Genomic DNA, 26,749 nt, shown 5'->3' with positions numbered 1-26,749 from the left:
CATGAGCTTTGGGTTATGACCGAAAGGACAAGATCTCGGGTACAAGCGGCCGAAATGAGTTTCTTCCATCGGGTTGCGGAGCTCTCACTGAGAGATAGGGTGAGAAGCTGTCATTCGGGAGGGGTTCAGAGTAAAGCCGCTGCTCCTCCACATCCAGAGGAGCAGGTGAGGTGGTTTGGGCATCTGGTCAGTATGCCCCCAGACGCCTCCCTGGGGAGGTGTTTCGGGCATGTCTGACAGGTACGAAGCCACAGGGGAGACCCAGGACACATTGGGGAGACAATGTCTCCCGGCTGGCCTGTGAATGCCTTGGGATACTCGGTAAGTAGCTGGAGAAAGGGAATTCTGGGCTTCCCTGCTTAGACTGCTGCCCCCGCGACTAGACCTGGGTTAAGCGGAAGAAGATGGATGGATGGATGTATATTATTATAACACAGGGGAGCTTCTTGCGGTAGCAGACACGTGACACGCAGGTCATTCCCCGGTGCCATTGTGCCGTAACCACCGGCTGCTGTTGTCCGCCCGACTGACAAAGCTGGTGTTGAGTCCCAGGAACACATTGTCACAGCAATAGGCGGCAAAAGTATTGCCTAGACAAATTAATAGACATCCTCAAAAATATCAATATGAACTTGAAGCATGAAATTAGGGCTGGGCAATATATAGATATACTCGATATATCGCGGGTTTGTCTCTGTGCGATATAGAAAATTACTACATCGTGATATTCGAGTATAGCTGCGGGCATTACACTGCATACATTTCCCACTCTTTCTTGTCTCTCCTTCTCAGAGACTAAAAAAACAAGCGCACCTTCTTACACGCGTCTTGTGTGCAACGTCACACGCTCCCGCGGAGCAGAGAGGTAGCGACATGGTAAAGTGAGCTGTGATGCTAACGGTGCGGTGCGGGTGGTAATACGAGAGAGAGAAGGTGCGAATCTGGTAACAAATGGAGGAAGAATTAATTCCCAAGAAAAACAGCACGGGATCCATCGTCTGGCGGTGGTTTGGCTTCAAGCGGGAAGATGTTGAACATTTATACGGCAATAGTGTTGCTACAAAAAGTAGCAGCACTGCTAATGTGGCATCATTTGAAAAGTCACCCGCTAGAGATTGAAGAGTGCTTCAAACTCCGCATGTCAACATCTACGGCCGGTGCCACACCAACAAAATGCCGAAGCCACTATTTCCACATCAACACCGTATGACAAAAAAAAACAACAGAAGGAGATAACGTCCGCAGGAACCTACCACATAGTGAAGGACATACACTATTTGATTTCCTATTATGCAGCTCATTTTTATTTGACTGTTATTGAGATATCTTGTGTGACATCATGCACAAAAGTGCACTTTATTTGTTTTATTTGTTTTTAACTATTGTAGTTGTGTTCTGTACAAAAAGTACACTTTAATTTTGTGTTGTTTTGATAAGTCATCTTGGTGACATCATTCACAAAAGTGCACTTTATTTGTTTTTAACTATTGTAGTTGCGTACTGTACAAAAAGTACACTTTAATTTTGTGTTGTTTTGATAAGTCATCTTGGTGACATCATTCACAAAAGTGCACTTTATTTGTTTTTAACTATTGTAGTTGCGTTCTGTACAAAAAGTACACTTTAATTTTGTGTTGTTTTGATAAGTCATCTTGGTGACATCATTCACAAAAGTGCACTTATAGCTTGTTTTAAAATGTCTCTGACAATCTTGCGCTTTCTGTTTTGGAAATGACATGAATGTTTGTGCCACTGCTTAATAACTGTTTAATAAATACACTTTTGGTAAAATGACTTAGATGTGATTTCCCTCTCTGCATGAAAGTTTAAAATGAGCATATATTAATGCAGTATGAACAAGAATGTTTTAATGTAGACACATAGAATCATCATACTGCTGTGATTATATGAGTCAAGTGTTCATTCAAGGCTAAGGCAAAATATCGAGATATATATAGTGTATCGTGACATGGCCTAAAAATATCGAGATATTAATAAAAGGCCATATCGCCCAGCCCTACATGAAATTTAGTTGTGAAAAAGTTAAATTTGTGTCCTTGCCTGAATCTTTTTTAAATTGTGGAACTCAAATGTTGGCAAAGTCCGAATTACCACCTCTGTGTGTTGCCAAAGTATTCACAACATGTAGAAAAGTCCGTACGTGAAGCATGAAGTTGGTATGAAGCAGCACACATTCCCACTTCAAGTTCACTCTTAATACATTTCATCTTTGCTGTGAAAAAGGGAATATTCCATTTTTTTATTTTTTTTTTGCATGAGGCACCAGATGTTTTGGTTGGATTCTACGTGGTTACTGTGACATTTGCTACGCCAACTAATGGACAGGATGCTTGTCACTCAAAGAGACAACTCTTATCGCAAAATACTTTTAAGTTTGGGAACATTTAAGCTGAGGTACCACTGTACCACTGTACATTATTATCATAAAAAATGGTTTCAGATTTTATACTGTTTAAAATGAACTACTAACGAAAACCTAGGTACCACTGTGTACAAAACATGAAATAGCATAATAATTCATCCATAAAACAGCAACATTTTGCATGTTTATTTGTCTTGTGATCCAGTATCCCTACTATGTAATGTATGTTATCATACACACTGTTTGACCCTTGACAAAGTCCATGGTCTGCATTTGCTTCTTGCCAACCGAGACCGAGAAGCTATTAGCAGAGCCTCCCTCTGTGCAGCCTCCTCCATGGTAACGGAGCGGCATGACTAAGCATTAGAAGACAACCAGACTCCAGCTGCACTCTGCATCCAAGACAACTGCTACTGTAATGAACACTGGAGCCCTGTACTGGATGCACACTGGTTATGAATGGTGAAGCTTTAGCTTTTACGATAGGGGTGCGGGGGGTGGTCAGATGTCAGATGTTGTATGTATGTAAACATGGACTTTAATCACTAGTTCTGCAGTTTTCTTATCAACAAACAAAAGTAACGATGGATGGAAAGTAGTCAATATTGCAAAATACAGCAGAGGATGTCTGTGTTGCTTATCACTCCTCAGGTAACCAAGTGAAAAACCAACAGTTACAATTCCATTAAATCTATAGGGAATCAACATAAGCGTGTTGACGTGGACTTTACCTGACCCAGCAGGTGTCTTCACTGTTATTCTCTGCAGGCCTGCCTTCTTGTTGGGTTCACCCTGATTTGGCACGTCCGGACACGAGATGACCGCCGTGCTGTTATCGTTCACGACCTTCTCTGATTGGCTCTGTTTGAGCTGTCTCCGCCTTTTCAGCCTGACGGGACAAAGCACGAAGGGAATGTAAGCGTGTTAGAGTGCAGCCTGTCAGACGTTTGTGCAGCTTCAGCTTAATCTAGCCGATGAACCAAGACTATTGGTAGTTTAGACTGACAGGTACAATAGGGTACTTCAAGCTTGCTAAAGTCACTCAGTCAGCAAAAAAAAAGGGTTTTTATGGCATAATTTACAAACTCCAAAACCAGTGAAGTCGACATGTTGTGTAAATCGTAAATAAAAACAAAATACAATGACTTGCAAATCCTTTTCAACCAATATTCAATTGAATACACTGCAAATACAAGATACTATAAAAGTTCGAACTGGTAAACTTTGTTATTTTTTGCAAATATTAGCTAATTTGGAATTTGATGCCTGCTACATGTTTCAAAAAAGCTGGAACAAGTGGCAAAAAAGACTGAGAAAGTTGAGGAATACTCATGAAACACTTATTTGGAACATCCCACAGGTGAACAGGCTAATTGGGAACAGGTGGGTGCCATGATTGGGTATAAAAGCAGCTTCCATGAAATGCTCAGTCACTCACAAACAAGGATGGGGCGAGGGTCACCACTTTGTGAACAAAGGCGTAAGCAAATTGTCGAACGGTTTAAGAACAACGTTTCTCAACGAGATATTACAAGGAATTTAGGGATTTCACCATCTACGGTCCGTAATATCATCAAGAGGTTAAGAGAATCTGGAGAAATCACTGCACGTAAGCGATGATATTACAGACCTTCGATCCCACAGGCGGTATTGCATCAAAAAGCAGCACCAGTGTGTAAAGGACATCACCACATGGGCTCAATAACACTTCAGAAAACCACTGTCAGTAACTACAGTTTGTCGCTACATCTGTAAGTGCAAGTTACCTATTACTGGTTTGATACACAATTATTGTATATGGGTCTCAATTTATCATTTCTAAAGTTGGACTAAAGCAGTGATTCTCAAACTTTTTTTGTCATCCCCCACTTTGGACAAGGGGGAGTTTTCAAGCCCCACCTGCCCCCATCGCCCCAACAGAACGCTAATGCCAAGCTTAACATTTTCAAATTTATTGAACATCAAGTAACATCAAGTTGTATACATTCAAACTCAATAACATAACATAACATCAAGTTCAATAATAAATAAAATAACTGTGCAGCTGTGGTATAACTTGCATCAAGTTCAATAATAAATAAAATAACTTGCATCAAGTTCAATAATAAATGAAACAAAAGTGTTATAACTAGCATCAAGTTCAATAATAAATCAAAAAAAGTATTATAACTTGCATCAAGTTCAATAATAAATAAAATAAAAGTGCCACTTTGCAATCTTTGCAACAACAAAAAAAGGAGGAGCTATGCATTTGGCAAGTCAGGGCAAGTGACAGCACTTTGCCCCGGGAGAGCCACCTTGCTTCACTGTGAAACAGCACCGCTGTATGATCAGCTCCCATTTCCTCACACAGTGCAGAGAACAGCCGCGCTTTCAGTGGTCGTGTTTTGATCAAATTTACCGCGCTCACAACATCTGTTAAAACCTCATTGAGTCCGGGGGCTGAGCTGCCTTGACGCAAGTGCTTCCCGGTGAATGACACAGTGTGTCCAATGCGCATTTGGCGCAACCCTCTTTATTAGAGCCTGCAGCCCGTTTCTTGACCCTGCCATGGTCTGTGCACCATCACAGCAAAAGCCCACACAGTTTTCACATTTAAAGGTCGTGTTCTTTGATGAAACTGTCCATTATCTTGAACAGCTCATCAGCAGTGGCTCTATTTTTGATGTATTTGCAAAACAGCAAATCCTTGCAGTGACTCGCCATTCACAAAGCGGACGTATGCGATGAACAGTATTGCTGTCAGTAGCTTCGTCCACTTGTAAAGCAAAACGACTTTCTTTTAATGTGTCGACGAGTTGTTCCTCAAGATCACTTGCAATGTCGCATATACGTCTCGCAACTGTGTCGTTTGACAGTGGGACAGCTTTTAATTTTGCTGCGCTTGTCTCGTCAAGCATGACTGACACCATGTCTATTGCAGCGGGGAGAATGAGCTGCTCAGCAAGAGGTGTCATGTACTGTTTTGTCATGTCCGAGCCACCGTAGCATGTGTTCAGTGTGTGACGTCACGGGAGGGAGGGAGAGTTTGGACTCTCGAAGTTGTTAATAAACGGGAGCGATCCGAGGCATTGAGTTGAAACGTGTTGCCTGATTATTATTAAATTAAGACACCTAAATAAGCACATAGGTGAAACCGAGGACATAACATGTTTTTTTGCATTGTGCAATTCTGTATGCAACTCTATATGAAGCCATTTGAGCGTTACTGTTTACTGATGTAGCTTTTACCAGGCGCTTCTCCTGTTGACGGTACTCTGTCAGTTTTATTTGAAAGAAATCAAGTGGCTTATTGACGTGATTGGGGTGTGTGGTCTCGAGGTGTCTCTTTAATTTGTTGGGTCTCATGCTGTCTGCTGCTAGCGCTTTTAGACACAGAACACACAGGGGTCTCTCTGCCTCCACCACCGCTGCCGTGAGTCCAAGAGCATTAAGATACCCTTCATCATATTTTCTTTTCGGTTGGCTTTATGGTTGATTAGGCCCGTCAGATTTTTGTTTTTCTGCAGGCGCTGGCTCTGGCTCTGGCTCGACGACCTTTGAGGTGCCAGTCACAAATGTATCCATTTTGTGTAATTGTGGTTCACACATTAGCCTGCTACCCATCCGTGCGAAAGTTTGATCCGCTTAGCACCGCCCCCATTAGTTACTGTTGCTATGTCTGTCAAACTTTCGCTCCTATCGAGACATTTAAAGCCTACAGGAAAAATAAGTAATTTGCATTTATTTATATAGTGGATTCCACAGACAGAATCACAAAGTGATTTACAGTGTGTATAGAAAATGAAAGCATAGTAAAAAAAAAAATAATCTAAGAATATAATTTAAAAAAAAATAATGAAAGTGAAATGTCCTCCCGTTCCTCGCGCCCCACCTGTCATGTCTCTATTCCCCACCAGTGGGGCGCGCCCCACACTTTGAGAAACGCTGGACTAAAGCATGGCTAACGTCACGCAATTGACAAAAAAGGCAAAAAAAACGAACCCTAAACATTATGTAATGTGAATATGTTGACTACTTTTAGCGTAATCTGGCTCGCTAACCACACGTGGACTTGTTCGGTAGGCATTTTTCTGCGTTTTCCTTGTAAAGCGTTTGGAAATATCCAACCTGAAACATAGCTCAAACATTTCTGAAGTCACTGAAATGGCAAAAAAGCACGCTACGCCTCAAAAGAATGCTAATGATAAAGATTGAGTAGGGTTTATTTCACTACCTAATGTCTGATTTCGGTATTCAACTAATGAGTGTGCATCTCCTACCCAAAAGGTGACCAAATCGAGCGAGTATTTGTATAGTCAAAGAATGCAGGGTTTTTTTCTCCATGAAATAGTCTCTGGAGCTATTTAATTTGTGTCAGTGTTAGGTTGCTATGGTAGCCCTTGTTTAATGTAATCACTGACAGGCAACCCAGACCCAGTGACGTAACGCCATCGGTTGGGGTTCATAAAGGGGGGAGGTTGGCGCAGAAGCAGCTAATGGACTTTTGCAGCTTATTGCGGCACTCAAATATAATGGAACTTAGGAGCGAGTATGAAACTATCAGGCAAGGAAGGATACGACTTTCATTGATTTCTCAAATGCTTCCACTGATCAGAGCTGGTGAAGCTTCTTTCAGGCAAAAAGAAAACAACAAGAGAAGCATTCTTAATGGAGTGAAAGAGCAAGATGGGGTCGATAAGGACTGCAGACACCACTAAGGCCGCTCCTACTGCCCGGGGCCGCCACTTTCACTGATGCACTGCACGCTGGACGTGCCAACTCTGGAATCTGCATTCCCAACAACACCATCTGTTTCACTCAGGGCTATTTCCCGAAAACTCCTCTACTCTCTCCGCCTCTCAACCAGCCTTCACTCCGGAGAAAAATGCAGGCAAGACTACATCAATAATGCAACAAGAATCCAGAAGTATGACGCAGCATTTTTGGTCCGGAGTCAACAGAAAAACAAAGGGCTTAAACAGTTTCTCTCACACTGCCCGTGTTCTGTCGTGTATAACAAGCGAGTGTCCACTTTTTAGGGTAGTATCTGAGCCGTAACAGAGGCGGTTGTCTGTGTGAAAAGGTATCCTGTAATTGTGAGACTGTGTGGTAAAATCTGTGTTGGCTGGGTTCTGTCTAAAAAAAGGCAAAGAGGTGTCACTGTTCTGTATTCATGGGCTTCGAAATCGGCGAGCAAGTGGGGATGTTGTCCGTAGCCCCCAAGCACAGGAGCACCTTTGTAAAGTTTGTAGATTTTTTTTCCTCTAATTGGATAAACAGTTCACTGGTAGATCACCAGCGCAGTAATCTTTGGAACCATTCTTTCACCCATCTGAAGATGGGCACCGCGTTGTAATTCTCTCTTAGAAGATGACTTTTAATTGGAAAAACACCTTTAGTAGCAGAACTGGTTGTTACTATGGATGCACTTGAGGTTTCTGGATTTTGGACCAGACGTTGATGGGTTGAACTGGTTTTATGAGTGCTCTACCGTCTGTCTTCCCTCAGAGCATATATTTGGTGGTGGTACTAATTCCATCTGTCGGAATGCCTTTGTGTAAATCGTAAATAAAAACAGAATACAATGATTTGCAAATCCTTTTCAACTTATATTCAATTGAATACATTTACCAATTTTTGAAGCTTTTCAGGTGGAATTATTTCCCATTATTGCTTGATGTACAGCTTAAGTTGTTCAACAGTCTCCGTTATGGTATTTGACGCTTCATAATGCGCCATACATTTTCAATTGGAGACAAGTCTGGACTACAGACAGGCCAGTCTAGTACCCGCACTCTTTTACTATGAAGCCACGCTGTTGTAACACGTGGCTTGGCATTGTCTTGCTGAAATAAGCAGGGGCTTATGAAAAAGACATTGCTTGGATGGCAACATATGTTGCTCCAAAATCTGTATGTACCTTTCAGCATTATTGGTGCCTTCACAGATGTGTAAGTTACCCATGCCTTGGGCACTGATAAATAACAGTCCAGATGGTTCTTTTTCTCTTTGGTCCGGAGGACACGACGTCCAAAGTTTCCAAAAACAATATGAAATGCGGACACGTCAGACCACAGAACACTTTTCCACTTTGCATCAGTCCATCTTCGATGCCCAGCGAAGCCAGCGAAGTTTCTGGGTGTTGTTGATAAATGGCTTTTGCTTTGCACAGTAGAGTTTTAACTTGCAAGTACAGATGTAGCGACCAACTGTAGTTACTGACATTGGTTTTCTGAAGTGTTTCTGAGCCCATTCTGTTTTTATTTACGATTTAGACAAGGTGCCAACTTCACTGGTTTTGAGTTTTGTATGTTATTCGTAAAAAAAACAATATTATAAATGTTAATATAAAATAGATATAGCCGTGAAAGTACAATAAAACGCTTGAATGAAATTAAGAATGTCTAAGACTATCTACGACCCCTATCCAAAATGCAAAATGGTTCATTCCACCTGGATAGTGGCAAACTTGGCATGGAACACTTTACTCTACACGGACATTGTAACGTCATCAAAGCTCACATTTAAGCATTCACACACAGCACCAGTATTTTGGATGAAGGTAAACATACAAAAAAGAAAGACGTATAATGTGGAATGCAAAAAACATCCCTTTTGTTTTCTTGTCTCTCATTAAGATTGTGAACAATAGGCAACTTAAAAAAAAAAGTTCAGTTCCCTTTAACCCCCAGGAGATGCACTAATAACAATATAATCATAATAACAATTATGTATCATTAAGAATTGTATAACCCACCGATGATAATCCAATATCCAATGTCCAATATTAGATCATCTCTACTTTATACTCTGTAATCATGTTTAAGTGAAAAATGACAGGTTGTATGATTATACATTATCAACCCCGCCCACCTAAACCTCCTCATGCTCTCTCAGGGAGAGCATGTCCCAAATTCCAAGCTGCTGTTTTGAGGCATGTTAAAAAAATAATGCACTTTGTGACTTCAATAATAAATATGGCAGTGCCATGTTGGCATTTTTTTCCATAACTTGAGTTGATTTATTTTGGAAAACCGTTACATTGTTTAATGCATCCAGCGGGGCATCACAACAAAATTAGGCATAATAATGTGTTAATTCCACGACTGTACATATCGGTATCGGTTGATATCGGAATCGGCAATTAAGAGTTGGACGATATCAGAATATCGGGAAAAAATCCATTATCGGACATCTGTAAAAAAAATTAAACAATTTTTTTTTTTTTTACAAATCAAAATTATTTAGAATATATTCTTGATATGTTAATCCCGTTTTTAAAACGTCAAAAACCTAACTAAGGTTTTCACATGTTTTAAAAAGTTGGTTTAAACCAAATCCAAGCAATAATTTGTTTACGGTGTGTGAAAGGCGCTGCAATATTTGAGATTAGGGTGGGATAAGTCGGTCTTTGGGAGTCTTGTGTATGGGGGCCCAGAATTTGGTGCTATTGTCTGTATAACCGACACGGCAAGGTAAAATGAAATTTTACACCTTGGAAGTTCTGGACCTGAGACGTATCGGAGCCGTAACGGAAGTGGCCGCCAGCATGAAAGTTTATTCACATGTGCAGAAAGTGTAATACAGTAGAGACTGCGGGTTACCGATGCTTTGTGAAAAGGCAAAGAGTTGCAGTGTTCTGTCTGAAAGGCACAGGTGTAGGACGAATGTTGTGTTTAATTTCACCTCAATTTTCTAGTCTCTGTGTGTAAAAGACAGTAGCATAAGACATTACGAATGCATAAACAACACATGATGGACCTAAATGAATTGAATAGTCAAAATATAGTGGTTCGATCCTGTAATCCAAAATTCAGTAATGATTTCCAACTGTCATTATTCTTTCAATTAGCACCTGCCTGTCACCGTGAGTAGACGTCACAAAGTGAGTGGCTCACGTCGTCCACCATTATGTGACAATTTCACATGAGTAAGCGTGGCTGTGACCAGACCCATTTCCCGGGTTCAGGTTTCAGGATGGAGCCAACATCCAGCCTGTGAATCAACATCACCATCACTGTGGTCTTTGGGCAGGTATCAGACAGTGATGACGCGTGGTTGTTATTGTGTAGAAATAGGTGTCAGCAAAGTATCAGTTGATGATGATGCACCTGGCTGAGAGGTGCGAAATGGTGGTGGAACGTAATGCGTTGACACAATAATGAATTTTATAGTAACATACACACAATGCGTAAGCGCAATTTGTGTCAATAGGAAGTCTGATGATTCACACTATACAAAAATACTATTGTATCATTCGCATTTTGACTAAAATTATAAAGAAAAACATATCTCAAAAGTTCTTTAAACCAGTGCTTTTTCAATTTTTTTCTGTTACAGCCATTCTGCAAGAAAACACTTCGCACACTCCCCCCACAACTATAAATAGTAACATTGTCTATAGTTATTTTTATAAATACACCTCTGCATAACATTGTATCATTACTAACAATAAAGAAATCTGAGAAAAATAAATAAATGTATTTCAACTTACAACAAAGATTTTTTTGTATGAATATATTTAAAGTGCATCGATTCGCCTGCTGAAATAAAAATGTTGTATCATTCTTTAAACATTTGTTGACCGACTTGAACCATTTAATACTGAAATAATAATAATTTAAAAAATAACTGACAAACCCACTAACAAACAAACTAACCCCAACCCTTAAGTAGGAGAACTTGCTCAATCGGTGGCTGACTAAATATTTTTTCCTACCGGGAATTTTTTTTTATTACATAAACTTGGCAATTGTAAAAAAATATTAACAATTGTAAAACGAATGAGTTCTGTTAAACCTCGGGTCAGCAACCACATGCGGCATCAGCAACCGCATGCAGCTTTTTAGCGCCGCCCTAGTGGCTCCCTGGAGATTTTCTCAAAGATGTGTGAAAATGGTAAAAGATGAAAAAAAAAAATATTTTTTGTTTTAGTATGGTATCTGTCAGAGCACAAACATGACACAAATCTTCTTAATTGTTAGAAATCCCACTGTTTATATTAAACATACTTTACTGATGAGAGTATTTTGCAAGCACCGTTTTGGCCTAATAATTTCAGCGATCCTTGAACTCATCGTAGTTAGTTTACATGCACAACTTTCTCCGATGCTGCCACAGAAAGACGTGTTCTATGCCACTCCTTCTTTGTCTCATTTTGTCCAAACTTTTTATGCTGTGCGTGAATGCACAAAGGTGAGCTTTGTTGATTGTATTGATTTGCTGGAGTGCTTATCGGGCATATTTGCTCACTGCATCACTGCAAGCTAATTGATGCTAACATTTTATTTAGACTAGCTGTATGTACATATTGCATCATTATGCCTCATTTTTAGGTATATTTGAGCTAATTTAATTTCCTTTACTTATGTCCTTTGTGTATTTAATTTATATTTGCATGTCTCATGACACATTATCTGTATGTAATATTGGCTGCATTTCTCATAGTTGTTTGTGTGCCATGTTCCAGCAAACGTTACCCAGCTTGCAAAGATTGTAATAAATCCATTAGAAGAAGACAGCCTGTCGTTTCCTTAAATGTGGACACACACATCTATACCTTTGGCCATTCTGAGCCAGTAATTTCAAGAAGTTATCTCATCCTGTGAGAACCCTCCATTTTACTAATGATTTCCAATGTTGCAAAAATGTGTAGAATAAAAATGTAATTACAACATTTCTGTCAACGAAGATTTGGCTAATATAGCTAATATAGACACTTACATCATGTGTTGCCTTCATTATAACACTTTTATAAGGCTTTTAATTTTTGCAGCTCCAAACAGATTTTTTATTTTTGGTCCAACATGGCTCTTTCAACATTTTGAGTTGCTGACCCCTTGTTAAACCAATAACGTAAGGTTTTTTTGTTTTTTTTTTTTTTAGCTCAGATATGCAACTGTGAGCAAGGTGCATACCAAAGCATAATTTTCGTCTTAAAACCATAAAATCATGCCATTTAGAAGCTATATATATTTTTGCTTTAACATAAAACAGCTACCTTCTTTTTACACTTGTATGACAGGAATGTTTAAGTGGGATTTTCAATTTAAAACCCTATAAATATGTTATGTTTCATCATAGGGTGGGTGCAGGAGAGCAGGTACATTATATTTACATTTTATTATAGTGGTTAACTTCTTTATACACTTGTTCGGTGGTTACAGATGCTAATGTTACCATATACAAAACCCAAAACCAGTGAAGTTGGCACGTTGTGTAATTCGTAAATAAAAACAGAATACAATGATTTGCAAATCCTTTCAAACTTATATTCAATTGAATAGACTGCAAAGACAAGATATTTACCGGTAATGTCCGAACTGAGAAACTTATTTTTTTTTTTGCAAATAATCATTAACTTAGAATTTAATGGCAGCAACACATTGCAAAAAAGTTGGCACGGGGGCATTTTTACCACAGCATTACATGGCTTTTCCTTTTAACAACACTCAGTAAATGTCTGGGAACTGAGGAGACCAATTTTTAAAGCTTTTCAGGTGGAATTATTTCACATTCTTGCTTGATGTACAGCTTAAGTTGTTCAACAGTCTGGGATCTCCAATGTTCATAATGTGCCACACATTTTCAATGGGAGACAGGTCTGGACTACAGGCAGGCCAGCCGAGTACCTGCACTCTTTTACAATGAAGCCACGCTGTTGTAACACGTGGCTTGGCATTGTCTTGCTGAAATAAGCAGTGGCGCCCATGATAACGTTGCTTGGATGGCAACATATGTTGCTCCAAAACCTGTATGTACCTTTCAGCAATAATGGTGCCTTCGCACCATCACAGATGCTGGCGTTTGAACTTTGCGCCGAGAACAATCCGGATGGTTCCGGAGGACACGACGTCCAGTTTCCAAAAACAATTTGAAATGTGGACTCGTCAGACCACAGAACACTTTTCCACTTTGCATCAGTCCATCTTCGATGAGCTCAGGCCCAGCGAAGCCGACGCCGGCGGCATTTCTGGGTGTTGTTGATAAATGGCTTTCGCTTTGCATAGTAGAGTTTTAACTTGCACTTACAGATGTAGCGGCGAACTGTAGTTACTGACAGTGGTTTTCTGAAGTGTTACTGAGCCCATGTGGTGATATCCTTTACACACTGATGTCGGTTTTTGATGCAGTACCGCCAGAGGGATCCAAGGTCACAGGCATTTAATATTACGTGCAGTGATTTCTCCAGATTCTCTGAACCTTTTGATGATATTACAGACCTTAGATGGTGAAACCCCTAAATTCCTTGCAATAGCTCGTTGAGAAATGTTGTTCTTAAACTGTTCGACAATTTGCTCACGCATTTGTTCACAAAGTGGTGACCCTCGCCCCATCTTTTTTTATGAATGACTGAGCATTTCATGGAAGCTGCTTTTATTACCCAATCATGACACCCACCTGTTCCCAATGAGCCTGTTCCAAATAAGTGTTTGATGAGCATTCCTCAACTTTCTTCGTCTTTTTTGCCACTTGTGCGAGCTTTTTTGAAACATGTTGCAGGCATCAAATTCCAAAAATGTGCAAAAAATAACAGTTTTCCAGTCCTAATGTTAAGTATTTTGTCTTTGCAGTGTATTCAATTGAATATTGGTTGAAAAGGATTTGCAAATCATTGTATTCTGTTTTTATTTACAATTTACACAACGTGCCAACTTCACTGGTTTTGGGGTTTGTATGTTACCCTGGTACTGTATGTAGTTATTAGAGATTTTAGGATTGACTCTGGAACAGATTAACTGCATGTCAATTCTTTCCTACAGGAGAAATGTAGTCTTGCTGATTTAAAAAGGTGCCACCTTATTGCCTTATTGCTATGGTGCCTGCACAGATGGTGAAACCGCACAATATTGCAGCTCACAAATCATATGCAATTGAGGATGTTAGGAAAGGGCCTGAGGTGGGACATTTGTGATGTTTTACATGCAAATAAACAGGGCTTACCTGGCAAAGTATCCCGGTTTTCGGTCCCTCTTTTCCATCTGTCCGGGGTGCTAAATGTGCATGCAATGGAGGACACCCATATAATCCTTCACGTCCACTTGGTTCCAACCTGCAGCTTTGGAGAAGATCCCACGTCTCAGTGTCGTTGTGCCACTTTTCCCTCGTCCTGCAATGAACCACATTCACGTTGACTGCAACACACAATACGCCTGCTCATGCCCAGTAGAACAATAAGACAGTTTAAGAGGCAACAAAATGCCATTCTGCAGGAAGACATGCACAAACGAATTACACTCAATGCTGATTATTTGCGTTTATGTAACTATTCCTAATCAAAACCACGTATAAATGATTGCATATGAACCACACGTGAATCATTTAGCTGCATTATCACATGGATCGAGAGGTATTTTCGTTCATGCACGCCACAACAAGCCTCCCTTCACAAAATGTTACATAATAAAAAACGATTAACGGTTAATTACAGAGCAAGTGGAAGCGAAGTGAGGCGATGTTACCCCGCATTTAGCTCCCAGTTCTTGCTTCGCTTCGGCGTTGGGACATTGTTCAAATCGTCACCGGATTCGGCAGAGATTACCAGTTTGATCGAAAAGAGGGAGCAAGGTCCAGTCTCTCTGCTGATGCTCGCCAATGCATGCTAGCGCTCGCTAGCTAGCCACTTTGTTTACAAGACAATGGAAGCCTAGCGGACACAGAGGGAAAATGTCAACGGAAGACGCCGGTCCTCCCCCTCCTCGTCGTCTTTCTTTAAAGCAGCGACCTTTGTTCCAAGGTGTTTAGTCGTAACGCTTAAGATACAAAACGCACACAAAGGCGACGTCGAGAGGGGTACATGTCAATATTAGCTTGAACCGCCGAACATACCTCGCGTGCATCCTGCATCCGAGCGAACGTCAAAATACAAGAGACGATCTTTGCTGCCCCCTCGCGGCAAATAAGAGGTATAACACACACGCACGCGTTGCGGGTGCAATGTCATCGTTGCTGTATTTATCTCATTCGTTTGTTTGTTTGTATGATAGGATGACGTACCTTTAAACTGACTGCAATATCAGCAATTAGTTCAGTGCTGACTAATTTTATCAGGTTTATAATCATTTGCAATTGCGACAGAGAGTGTGTCCCTGGTGGTCTAGTGGTTAGGATTCGGCGCTCTCACCGCCGCGGCCCGGGTTCGATTCCCGGTCAGGGAACTCCTTTTAGCAAAGACACCTGTATACAACAAGATATTATTTTGCGTGGTTTCTTCAATGGGTCGTCTTTGTAGTGGAACACTGTATACATACAGTAATTTTCCAATTAGTTCTGTCCAGTCGCCAATGACAGATGTATTTTGGAGCTTATTTACAGCAGGGGTCCACAAACTTCTTGACTCGGGGGGCCGCATTGGGTTAAAAAAATTTGGCCGGGGGCCGGGCTGTGTATATATAATATTGCAATAGCTCAAGCTATTGCAAGGAATTTAGGGATTTCACCATCTAAGGTCTGTAATATCATCAAAAGGTTCAGAGAGTCTATATATATATATATATATATATATATATATATATATATATATATATATACACATATATACACACACACACAGGTAAAAGCCAGTAAATTAGAATATTTTGAAAAACGTGATTTATTTCAGTAATTGCATTCAAAAGGTGTAACTTGTACATTATATTTATTCATTGCACACAGACTGATGCATTCAAATGTTTATTTCATTTAATTTTGATGATTTGAAGTGGCAACAAATGAAAATCCAAAATTCCGTGTGTCACAAAATTAGAATATTACTTAAGGCTAATACAAAAAAGGGATTTTTAGAAATGTTGGCCAACTGAAAAGTATGAAAATAAAAAATATGAGCATGTACAATACTCAATACTTGGTTGGAGCTCCTTTTGCCTCAATTACTGCGTTAATGCGGCGTGGCATGGAGTCGATGAGTTTCTGGCACTGCTCAGGTGTTATGAGAGCCCAGGTTGCTCTGATAGTGGCCTTCAACTCTTCTGCGTCTTTGGGTCTGGCATTCTGCATCTTCCTTTTCACAATACCCCACAGATTTTCTATGGGGCTAAGGTCAAGGGAGTTGGCGGGCCAATTTAGAACAGAAATACCATGGTCCGTAAACCAGGCACGGGTAGATTTTGCGCTGTGTGCAGGCGCCAAGTCCTGTTGGAACTTGAAATCTCCATCTCCATAGAGCAGGTCAGCAGCAGGAAGCATGAAGTGCTCTAAAACTTGCTGGTAGACGGCTGCGTTGACCCTGGATCTCAGGAAACAGAGTGGACCGACACCAGCAGATGACATGGCACCCCAAACCATCACCCAACCATGCAAATGTTGCATTTCCTTTGGAAATCGAGGTCCCAGAGTCTGGAGGAAGACAGGAGAGGCACAGGATCCACGTTGCCTGAAGTCTAGTGTAAAGTTTCCACCATCAGTGATGGTTTGGGGTGCCATGTCATCTGCTGGTGTCGGTCCACTCTGTTTCCTGAGATCCAGGGTCAACGCAGCCGTCTACCAGCAAGTTTTAGAGCACTTCATGCTTCCTGCTGCTGACCTGCTCTATGGAGATGGAGATTTCCAGTTCCAGCAGGACTTGGCGCCTGCACACAGCGCAAAATCTACCCGTGCCTGGTTTACGGACCATGGTATTTCTGTTCTAAATTGGCCCGCCAACTCCCCTGACCTTAGCCCCATAGAAAATCTGTGGGGTATTGTGAAAAGGAAGATGCAGAATGCCAGACCCAAAAACGCAGAAGAGTTGAAGGCCACTATCAGAGCAACCTGGGCTCTCATAACACCTGAGCAGTGTCAGAAACTCATCGACTCCATGCCACGCCGCATTAACGCAGTAATTGAGGCAAAAGGAGCTCCAACCAAGTATTGAGTATTGTACATGCTGATATTTTTCATTTTCATACTTTTCAGTTGGCCAACATTTCTAAAAATCCCTTTTTTGTATTAGCCTTAAGTAATATTCTAATTTTGTGACACACGGAATTTTGGATTTTCATTTGTTGCCACTTCAAATCATCAAAATTAAATGAAATAAACATTTGAATGCATCAGTCTGTGTGCAATGAATAAATATAATGTACAAGTTACACCTTTTGAATGCAATTACTGAAATAAATCAAGTTTTTCAAAATATTCTAATTTACTGGCTTTTACCTGTATATATATATATATATATATATATATATATATATATATATATATATATATATATATATATATATATATATATATATATATATATATATATATTCAGCCCGGCCTCCGGCCAAATATATATATATATATATATATATATATATATATATATATATATATATATATATACTCCAAGCACGATGATGTCACGTTATCGATGGGAAAATGCGTTTTTAGACAATATGATTTAAACATGCACCTGGGGATAGGTTAATTGGCAACACTAAATTGGCCCTGGTGTGTGAATGTGAGTGTGAATGTTGTCTGTCTATCTGTGTTGGCCCTGTGATGAGGTGGCGACTTGTCCAGGGTGTACGCCCCCTTCCGCCTGAATGCAGCTGAGATAGGCTCCAGCACCCCCCGCGACCCCGAACGGGACAAGCGGTAGGAAATGGATGGATGGATGGACTTCTTGCGGGCCGGTTTTTGACGTTGGCGGGCCGGATTCGGCCCACGGGCCGTAGTTTGTGGACCACATATACAGTATACAGTATATACTCCAATCGCGATGCTGTCACGTTATCGATGGGAAAATGCTTTTTTAGACAATATGATTTGCCTGAGCGGCGAGGAGACACCGAGAGTAATAAGCGGTAGAAAATTGATTACAAAGGACCGATTAAAAAAATGAATAATTAAAATAAATAAATAAATAAAACATTTTTAAAATGTTTTTTTAACTTGGTACTTCTCGCGGGCCGGATTTTGGACACGGGCGAGCCGGATCCGGCCCGTGGGCCGTAGGTTGGGGACCCCTGATTTACAGCAAGGTAGTTCAAACACCCTAGTGTCGCGAATGCTGAAAAATCACTTTGATCATTTTTATTTGTTGCAAAAGGCTAATAAACACATGTTAGTGTTTTTGTTTTATTTTTTATCTTTCCATATTAATGCGCAATATGTACTATATATTACTATTTTTTTTTTTGGTTTTTCATTACGTTTTACACTTTTACTTCTGTTACTGTATTTAAAATCCTGCACGCAACAATGTAATTTCTCCATTGTGGGAAATATAAAAGTCTATCATATCCTCTAGCAGGGGTGTCAAACTTGTTTTCATTGAGGGTCACGTCCCAGTAATGGCAGCCTTCAGAGGGTCGCTTTTTAAAAATTAATTAAAGTTATGCATGCGGGCAATAACCTGTATTAATCAAAATTCTAATTGTTTTGATCTACAAACCCCGTTTTCATATGAGTTGGGAAATTGTGTCAGATGTAAATATAAACGGAATACAATGATTTGCAAATCATTTTCAACCCATATTCAGTTGAATATGCTACAAAGACAACATATTTGATGTTCAAACTGATAAACATTTTTTTTTTCGCAAATAATCATTAACTTTAGAATTTGATGCCAGCTACACGTGACAAAGAAGTTGGGGAAGGTGGCAATAAATACTGATAAAGTTGAGGAATGCTCATCAAACACTTATTTGGAACATCCCACAGGTGTGCAGGCTAATTGGGAACAGGTGGGTGCCATGATTGGGTATAAAAACAGCTTCCCAAAAAATGCTCAGTCTTTCACAAGAAAGGATGGGGCGACGTACACCCCTTTGTCCACAACTGCGTGAGCAAATAATCAAACAGTTTAAGAACAACGTTTCTCAAAGTGCAATTGCAAGAAATTTAGGGATTTCAACATCTATGGTCCATAATATCATCAAAAAGTTCAGACAATCTGGAGAAATCACTCCACGTAAGCGGCATGGCCGGAAACCAACATTGAATGACTGTGACCTTCGATCCCTCAGACGGCACTGTATCAAAAACCGACATCAATCTCTAAAGGATATCACCACATGGGCTCAGGAACACTTCAGAAAACCACTGTCACTAAATACAATTTGTCGCTACATCTGTAAGTGCAAGTTAAAGCTCTACTATGCAAAGCGAAAGCCATCAACAACATCCAGAAACGCCGCCGGCTTCTCTGGGCCCGAGATCATCTAAGATGCATGTAACATGCAAAGTGGAAAAGTGTTCTGTGGTCTGACGAGTCCACATTTCAAATTGTTTTTGGAAATATTTGACATCGTGTCATCCGGACCAAAGGGGAAGCGAACCATCTAGACTGTTATCGACGCAAAGTTCAAAAGCCAGCATCTGTGATGGTATGGTGGTGCATTAGTGCCCAAAGCATGGGTAACTTACACATCTGTGAAGGCACCATTAATGCTGAAAGGTACATACAGGTTTTGGAACAACATATGCTGCCATCTAAGCGCCGTCTTTTTCATGGACGCCCCTGCTTATTTCAGCAAGACAATGCCAAGCCACATTCAGCACGTGGCTTCGTAAAAAAAAAGAGTGTGGGTACTTTCCTGGCCCGCCTGCAGTCCAGACCTGTCTCCCATCGAAAATGTGTGGTGCATTATGAAGCGTAAAATACGACAGCGGAGACCCCCAGACTGTTGAACGACTGAAACTGTACATAAAACAAGAATGGGAAAGAATTCCACTTTCAAAGCTTCAACAATTAGTTTCCTCAGTTCCCAATCGTTTATTGAGTGTTGTAAAAAGGAAAGGCCATGTAACACAGTGGTGAACATGCCCTTTCCCAACTACTTTGGCACGTGTTGCAGCCATGAAATTCTAAGTTCATTATTATTTGCAAAAAAAAATAAAGTTTATGAGTTTGAACATCAAATATCTTGTCTTTGTAGTGCATTCAACTGAATATGGGTTGAAAATGATTTGCAAATCATTGTATTCCGTTTATAATTACATCTAACACAATTTCCTAACTCATGGAAACGGGGTTTGTAAAAAAATAAAAAATCTTTTGACAGCATTGATATGCTGTAAATGTGTACCAATAATCACCTCATATTATTACACCATTGCTTATGCACTCCATTATTAGATTTTTTTCATATACAAACTAATGTTATCTTTACTAACATATTTTTGTAATGCACTATATAATAATGTGATATTTGGCATGATTAAATAATAACGTTTAAATGTATAAGCATTTTTTCTGTCAAAATCAAAACAATTATTTGCATTTAGTAAAAAAAAATGAAGTATTTTATTAACACACATTTTTCTCAGACTTTCGCGGGCCACATACAATGATGTGGCGGGCCAGATCTTTGACACCTGTTTCCTATAGTATCAACATTTTAGCCTTTCCTCTTTACCTTGTGCATTTTTGTATATTTTTCCAATGTTTGCTCAATTTTATTTTTACAATGTACCGCCATTCACACTTCTTTTCACACTTCAATAATATTTTAATAGAATATTAAATAGAATATTTTAAAAAGCAGATATTTTTTCCCTTACAAACCTCAAAATCAAGTTTTATCAAAAGGCGACTAGTCGTATTTTAGGCTAGTTTCATTATTGCCTTGCTGGCGTGAATTTTCAGCATTTAAGCTGTTTTAATTTCAACAGACAACGTTAGGAGTTGAAAGATAAATCTATGCACTCAAAAGTTAATTTGGGGCTATTACACATAAGTATCGCTAGGGGGCAACCTTATATGACAAATAGTACAATGTACTGTTCCTGCAGATTTTGATCACATTGTACAGTCCATTAATAATAATAATAACTGGGATTTATATAGCGCTTTTCTAAGTACCCAAAGTCGCTTTACATGTGGAACCCATCATTCATTCACACCTGGTGGTGGTAAGCTACTTTCATAGCCACAGCTGCCCTGGGGTAGACTGACAGAAGCGTGGCTGCAATTTGCGCCAACGGCCCCTCCGACCACCACCTATCATTCATCATTCAGTTCACCGGTGTGAGTGGCACCGGGGGCAAAGGGTGAAGTGTCCCGCCCAAGGACACAACGGCAGTGATTTTTTTTGGATGGAAGAGGCGGGGAGCGAACCTGCAACCCTCAGGTTTCTGGCACGGTTACTCTACCCACTACGCCATGCCGCCCCATAAAAATCCTATATCAAATCAATATAATCTGTTTTACTTTAGCTCACATATTAGCTGCACTATATCTTTATTGTCCTATCCATAAGTTTAATTTCAATTTATCTTGGAAAAAATATATAATTTTTCTCCCCAACAATGGAGTTTTTAGGCCTATTTGACCTGGCTTACCCTTTGAGGCGGGGCATGCTAGCATCCTACCTTGTGATTGGACAGTGCAAGAGCTAACCAGTTACTGGTTCAGTGTGTGTTTTGGCATTTATTTTGACACAAGGAGATTTTCATTGGGTTCAACGTGGCGCCGGTGAGAGGACGTGTAGGTCCGGGGCCTCATCTCTGTCATGATCCCTAAAATGATCATGTCACTAATGTACACGAAAGCTGCCACCAAAGTCTTGAGCAGTCACCACTAATCACAACACGTGACTCAGGCGAGGCCTTGAGCCGATCTTTAACAGAGGTGTGGACTCGAGTCACATGACTTGGACTCGAGTCAGACTCGAGTCACATGACTTGGACTCGAGTCAGACTCGAGTCATGAATTTGATGACTTTAGACTCGACTTGACAAAATGTAAAAAGACTTGCAACTCGACTTAGACTTTAACATCAATGACTTGTGACTTCACTTGGACTTGAGCCTTTTGACTTGACATGACTTGACATGACTTGCTACTTTCCCCAAAACCCAAAGATGAAAAAGTTATTCGGGAGCGCTCCGTATTTTTCATCGTGTACTTGTCTATCAGCGTTGCGTGTGTCAGCTGGTGTGGTCTCAGTACAACAGCCAATCAAATTATATCTACTTTGTTTTCATCACACAGCATTCATCCAATCAAATTGCAGGACAACCAACGAAGAAGACATGTCCAAACCACACGCCAGTGAACAAAAAATGATACCTAAAATAATTTTGTTTGGGTATAAAAATTACGAGGTGGTCAACACAAAACGGTTTGCAGTATGCAACACATGCGGTTCGAAAATTACTGATGGAGAGGCAACAACTTCCAACTTCGTCCGGCATTTGAAGTTGCACAAAGAACGGTAAGTTTTGAATGTAAGATAACGTTTATTGGCTAAGTAACGTGACTTTTATTTGCTGTGTAGTTAAATCAGTGAGGCTGTAAACTCACTGCTAACGTTATAACGTTATTGCAAACACGGGAATCTGTTGCAGTTCACTACCTTATTCATATTTTTTGTTCAGTGATTTTTTTTTAAGCAGGGTTACGTTAGTCAATATATCACACGTAACGAGACGGCGGTCAGCAGCACCGCGTATTTTAGCCACCTAAAAAAAGACAAAAATAGTCAAATAAAGGTCAGTTAAAATGTATACTATATTATGAATATGTGTACCGTTTTAGCTAGCTTTCTGACATACTGTTGGTTGTTTACCTCAGTGGTCCCCAACCACCGGGCCGCGGCCCGCTACTGGTGCGTGGATCGATTGGTATCGGGCCGCACAAGAAATATATATATATATTTTTTCTTTTTTTAATTAAATCAACATAAAAAACACAAGATACACTTACAAGTAGTGCACCAACCCAAAAAAACTCTCTCCCCCCTTTTGTTCTGGGCATTGAACATGAAGACTCTTCCTTCACTGTTCCGAGTGGCCATGAGAGTCTTGGCAGTGCCTGCCTCCAGTGCTCCAGTGGAGCGAGTTTTCAGCCATGGTGGCATCATACTACGCCCCCATCGTGCACAAATGACTGACAGACTCTTGGCTAATTTGGTCTTTTGCAAATGCAATGCAGCATAGGGCCCTGACATATAAAAAGTACAACTTTTTTGTTATGTTCACGTATATGTCATGTTTTTTCAATGTTAACACTTTTGTACAAATAAGTACATTTGCACTTTATTTTTCAATGTGTTTGTTCTGTAAAGGAATGAGTTAATGTTTAAAATGACTAATGGTTAATAGTGCTATTATAAAGTGCAATGTCAGCACAATTTTCTTTCCTGCAATTTAAAATGCACTTGTTTTAATAAATAAATACAGCGTTTGAAAAGCATACACAATCTGTGTTAATATATTAGTCTGTGGTTAAAAGGACTTCAAAGGACTCGAAACTCAAAATGCAGGACTTAGGACTTGACTTGAGACTTTCCAGTCTTGACTTTGGACTTGACTCGGGGCTTGCCTGTCTTGACTCGGGACTTGACTCGGACTTGAGGGCAAAGACTTGAGACTTACTTGTGACTTGCAAAACAATGACTTGGTCCCACCTCTGCTAATCACAACACGTGACTCAGGCGAGGCCTTGAGCCGATCTTTAATGATTCCGCCAAGACGTCACGCACGCACGCACGCACGCACGCACGCACGCACGCACGCACGCACGCACGCACGCACGCACGCACGCACGCACGCACGCACGCACGCACGCACGCACGCACGCACGCACGCACGCACGCACGCACGCACGCACGCACGCACGCACGCACGCACGCACGCACGCACGCACGCACGCACGCACGCACGCACGCACGCACGCACGCACGCACGCACACACGCACACACACACACACACACACACACACACACACACACACACACACACACACACACACACACACACACACACACACACACACGTCCAGTTTAGACTACAGCGGCTGATAACGTCAAGTACGCGGCAGCAGCAGGAAGCCCCAAAACCTAAACACCCAAAACAGTTAAGTCACACAAACAATGATCGATGGCAAATATGAGAGGGTCATAAATTCTCACTAATGAAGCCAACCTGTGAAGAGAAGTAGTTGATTTATAGCCAAATGTAAGAGGTTCTCAGATTTTACATGAATTCAAACACAAAAAGGGGAAAATTATACATAAATACCACAGTAGAATAAAATCCCTTGTCTGCCATTAATATAGTTGCCATTTTTAAAGATTATTCTTGGTTTGATGTCCACAAAAGTTACAACATTTGCAAACTAAAGCAAATTTTGGAGTAAAATATTCCTTAAAAGTCAACATATGTCAACAACCGCCGGTGTCCATATAGAACAGGAACTGCATGTCTTCTCGACAGGAAGTTGACACTTATATTGTATCAGATTAGACAATGACAAAAGGAATGCACGAGCAAATACAGAAATTGTAGCGGCCGTCTTTTTTTGACGTGGAAAAAGCTTTTGATATGTTATGGGGAGATAGTGTACTAATTCAAATTTGGAGGCTTGGAATAAACCACGGGAGTCAAACTCAAGGCCCGGGGGCCAGATCTGGCCCGGGACATCATTGTATCTGACCCGCAAACACCTGGAAATGATGTGTCAATAAAGTACTTAATATTTTCTCACTAAATGTAATGAATTTTTTTTAATTTTGACAGAAAAAATATATGTACTGCTTGAAATTGCATGCCTTTTAAACTTTAATAGTATCCATTATTGCAACAAATTGTACAGTATATTATCATACTTTCCAAACAATTTTTGTCTAAATAAAAATAAATACTTAAATATCTGCTTGACTTATAATTTTACAGCAAACTACCCATCAAATTAATAAAAATGACAATACATGTTACGGTGTTCTTTACAGCAAATTACTGTAAATTGAAAAAAACTACCTTTTTTTTGTGTAAAAATTTTGTTGATTGAAACTGCCATATTTTTACTGCAAAATCTTGTTTTTAACGGTGTATAACTGTAAATGGAAACATTATACATTTGTTTTTACGGTAGAAAAACTGGCAGCTAAGTTGCCAGAGGAAAAAAGGAACTTGTACTGTTTTTCCATTAACAATATAATGTTGTAAAAACTAGAGATGTCCGATAATATTGGCGTGCCGATATTATCGGCCGATAAATGCGTTAAAATGTAATAATGTAAATTATCGGTATGGGTTTTTTTTTTTTATCGGTATCGTTTTTTAACTTTTTTTTTTTTTAAATTTAGTCAACATAAAAAACACAAGATACACTTACAATTAGTGCACCAACCCAAAAACCTCCCTCCCCCATTCACACTCATTCACACAAAAGGGTTGTTTCTTTCTGTTATTAATATTCTGGTTCCTACATTATATATCAATATATATCAATACAGTCTGCAAGGGATACAGTCCGTAAGCACACATGATTGTGCGTGCTGCTGGTCCACTAATAGTACTAGCCTTTAACAGTTAATTTGACAAATTTTCATTAATTACTATTTTCTATGTAACTGTTTTTATATTGTTTTACTTTCTTTTTTATTCCATAAAATGTTTTTAATTTATTTATTTTATTTTATTAATTTTTTTTAAAAGTACCTTATCTTCACCATACCTGGTTGTCCAAATTAGGCATAATAATGTGTTAATTCCACGACTGCATATATCGGTTGATATCGGTATCGGTTGATATCGGTATTGGTAATTAAAGAGTTGGACAATATCGGAATATCGGATATCGGCAAAAAGCCATTATCGGACATCCCTAGTAAAAACCAAAGTAAATTTAATAGTCAAATTCTGTCAACTAAGCTGCCAGCTTTTTCCGTAAAAACAAACAGTGGTACTGTTTTTATATTTACCGTAAAATGTTGTAAGAAATAAATAAAAACACTATTTTACAGTAACATTTTGTAAATGTAAAGTTTTTACTGTAAAATCGACAGTCTACTTAAAACAATTTACATAATTTATAATGAAATCCAGAGGCAAATTCATACATAATTCGCTGTTACAAGCGGCCCTCTGATGGCAGCCATAACTGCCATGTGGCCCTCAATGAAAACCAGTTTGACATCCCTGGAATAGACGGACAGATATGAGTGGATTAAGAACTTCCTCATTAAGAAGGAAAGTAAGTAATAATTAATTAAAGTGTCTCAGAATGCTTGACTGTAGAAAATGGGGTTCCTCTAGGACAGAGGTGTCAAAGTTGTTTTAACTGAGGGCCACATCGCAGTTATGTTTGGCCCCATAGGGCCAATTCTAACAGTGAATACTATTACTACACAATTTTTTAATGCATTTTATTCGTTGATTTTTCAAAAACTAAAATGTAAAAAAAATATGGTAAGTAGCCATAATTTCACCTGAAAATGTTGTGTATATTACTGTAAATGGAAAAACAGTACAGCTGCGTTTATGATTAAAAAAAAGGCTGCTCTGTTGCCAGAATTTTACTGTAAAATTGACATTGTTTTTTTTTACTGTAAATGAAAATACTGCAATTTTACAGTAAAATTCTGGCACCTAAGCTGCCATTTTTTTTTTTTTTACCGCAAATCAACAACTGTAGATTTTTCTGTGTATTACTGTAAATGCCAAAACGGCACCACAGCTTATTA

The 26,749-nt window shown here is 39.7% G+C and overlaps 1 protein-coding gene and 1 non-coding gene across 8 annotated transcripts in view; one reads left to right on the top strand and one right to left on the bottom strand.

Moving 5' to 3' along the window:
* ncoa7b (nuclear receptor coactivator 7b) overlaps positions 1 to 26,749 on the bottom strand; it is a 139,192-nt gene that overhangs the window by 29,268 nt on the left and 83,175 nt on the right. For 4 of the 7 annotated variants that reach the window (XM_061929742.1, XM_061929741.1, XM_061929737.2 and 1 more), the window contains exons 1-3: positions 14,827 to 15,187; positions 14,309 to 14,474; positions 3,115 to 3,272 (exon numbers count right to left, since the gene is read on the bottom strand). In XM_061929742.1, coding sequence (XP_061785726.1) covers positions 3,115 to 3,272; positions 14,309 to 14,346 — 196 coding nt within the window. In that variant the 5' untranslated portion in view covers positions 14,347 to 14,474; positions 14,827 to 15,187. The other 3 variants (XM_061929740.1, XM_061929738.1, XM_061929739.1) reach the window with 3 other exon arrangements.
* trnae-cuc (transfer RNA glutamic acid (anticodon CUC)) lies at positions 15,451 to 15,522 on the top strand. The gene has a single exon. It is a non-coding gene; the product is annotated as a tRNA-Glu (tRNA).

This window comes from Nerophis lumbriciformis, linkage group LG34, assembly GCF_033978685.3.
Source record: "Nerophis lumbriciformis linkage group LG34, RoL_Nlum_v2.1, whole genome shotgun sequence".
Taxonomy (NCBI): Eukaryota; Metazoa; Chordata; class Actinopteri; order Syngnathiformes; family Syngnathidae; genus Nerophis; species Nerophis lumbriciformis.
Note: the sequence above shows the minus strand (reverse complement) of the source record. Positions and strands in the feature narration are given on the sequence as shown.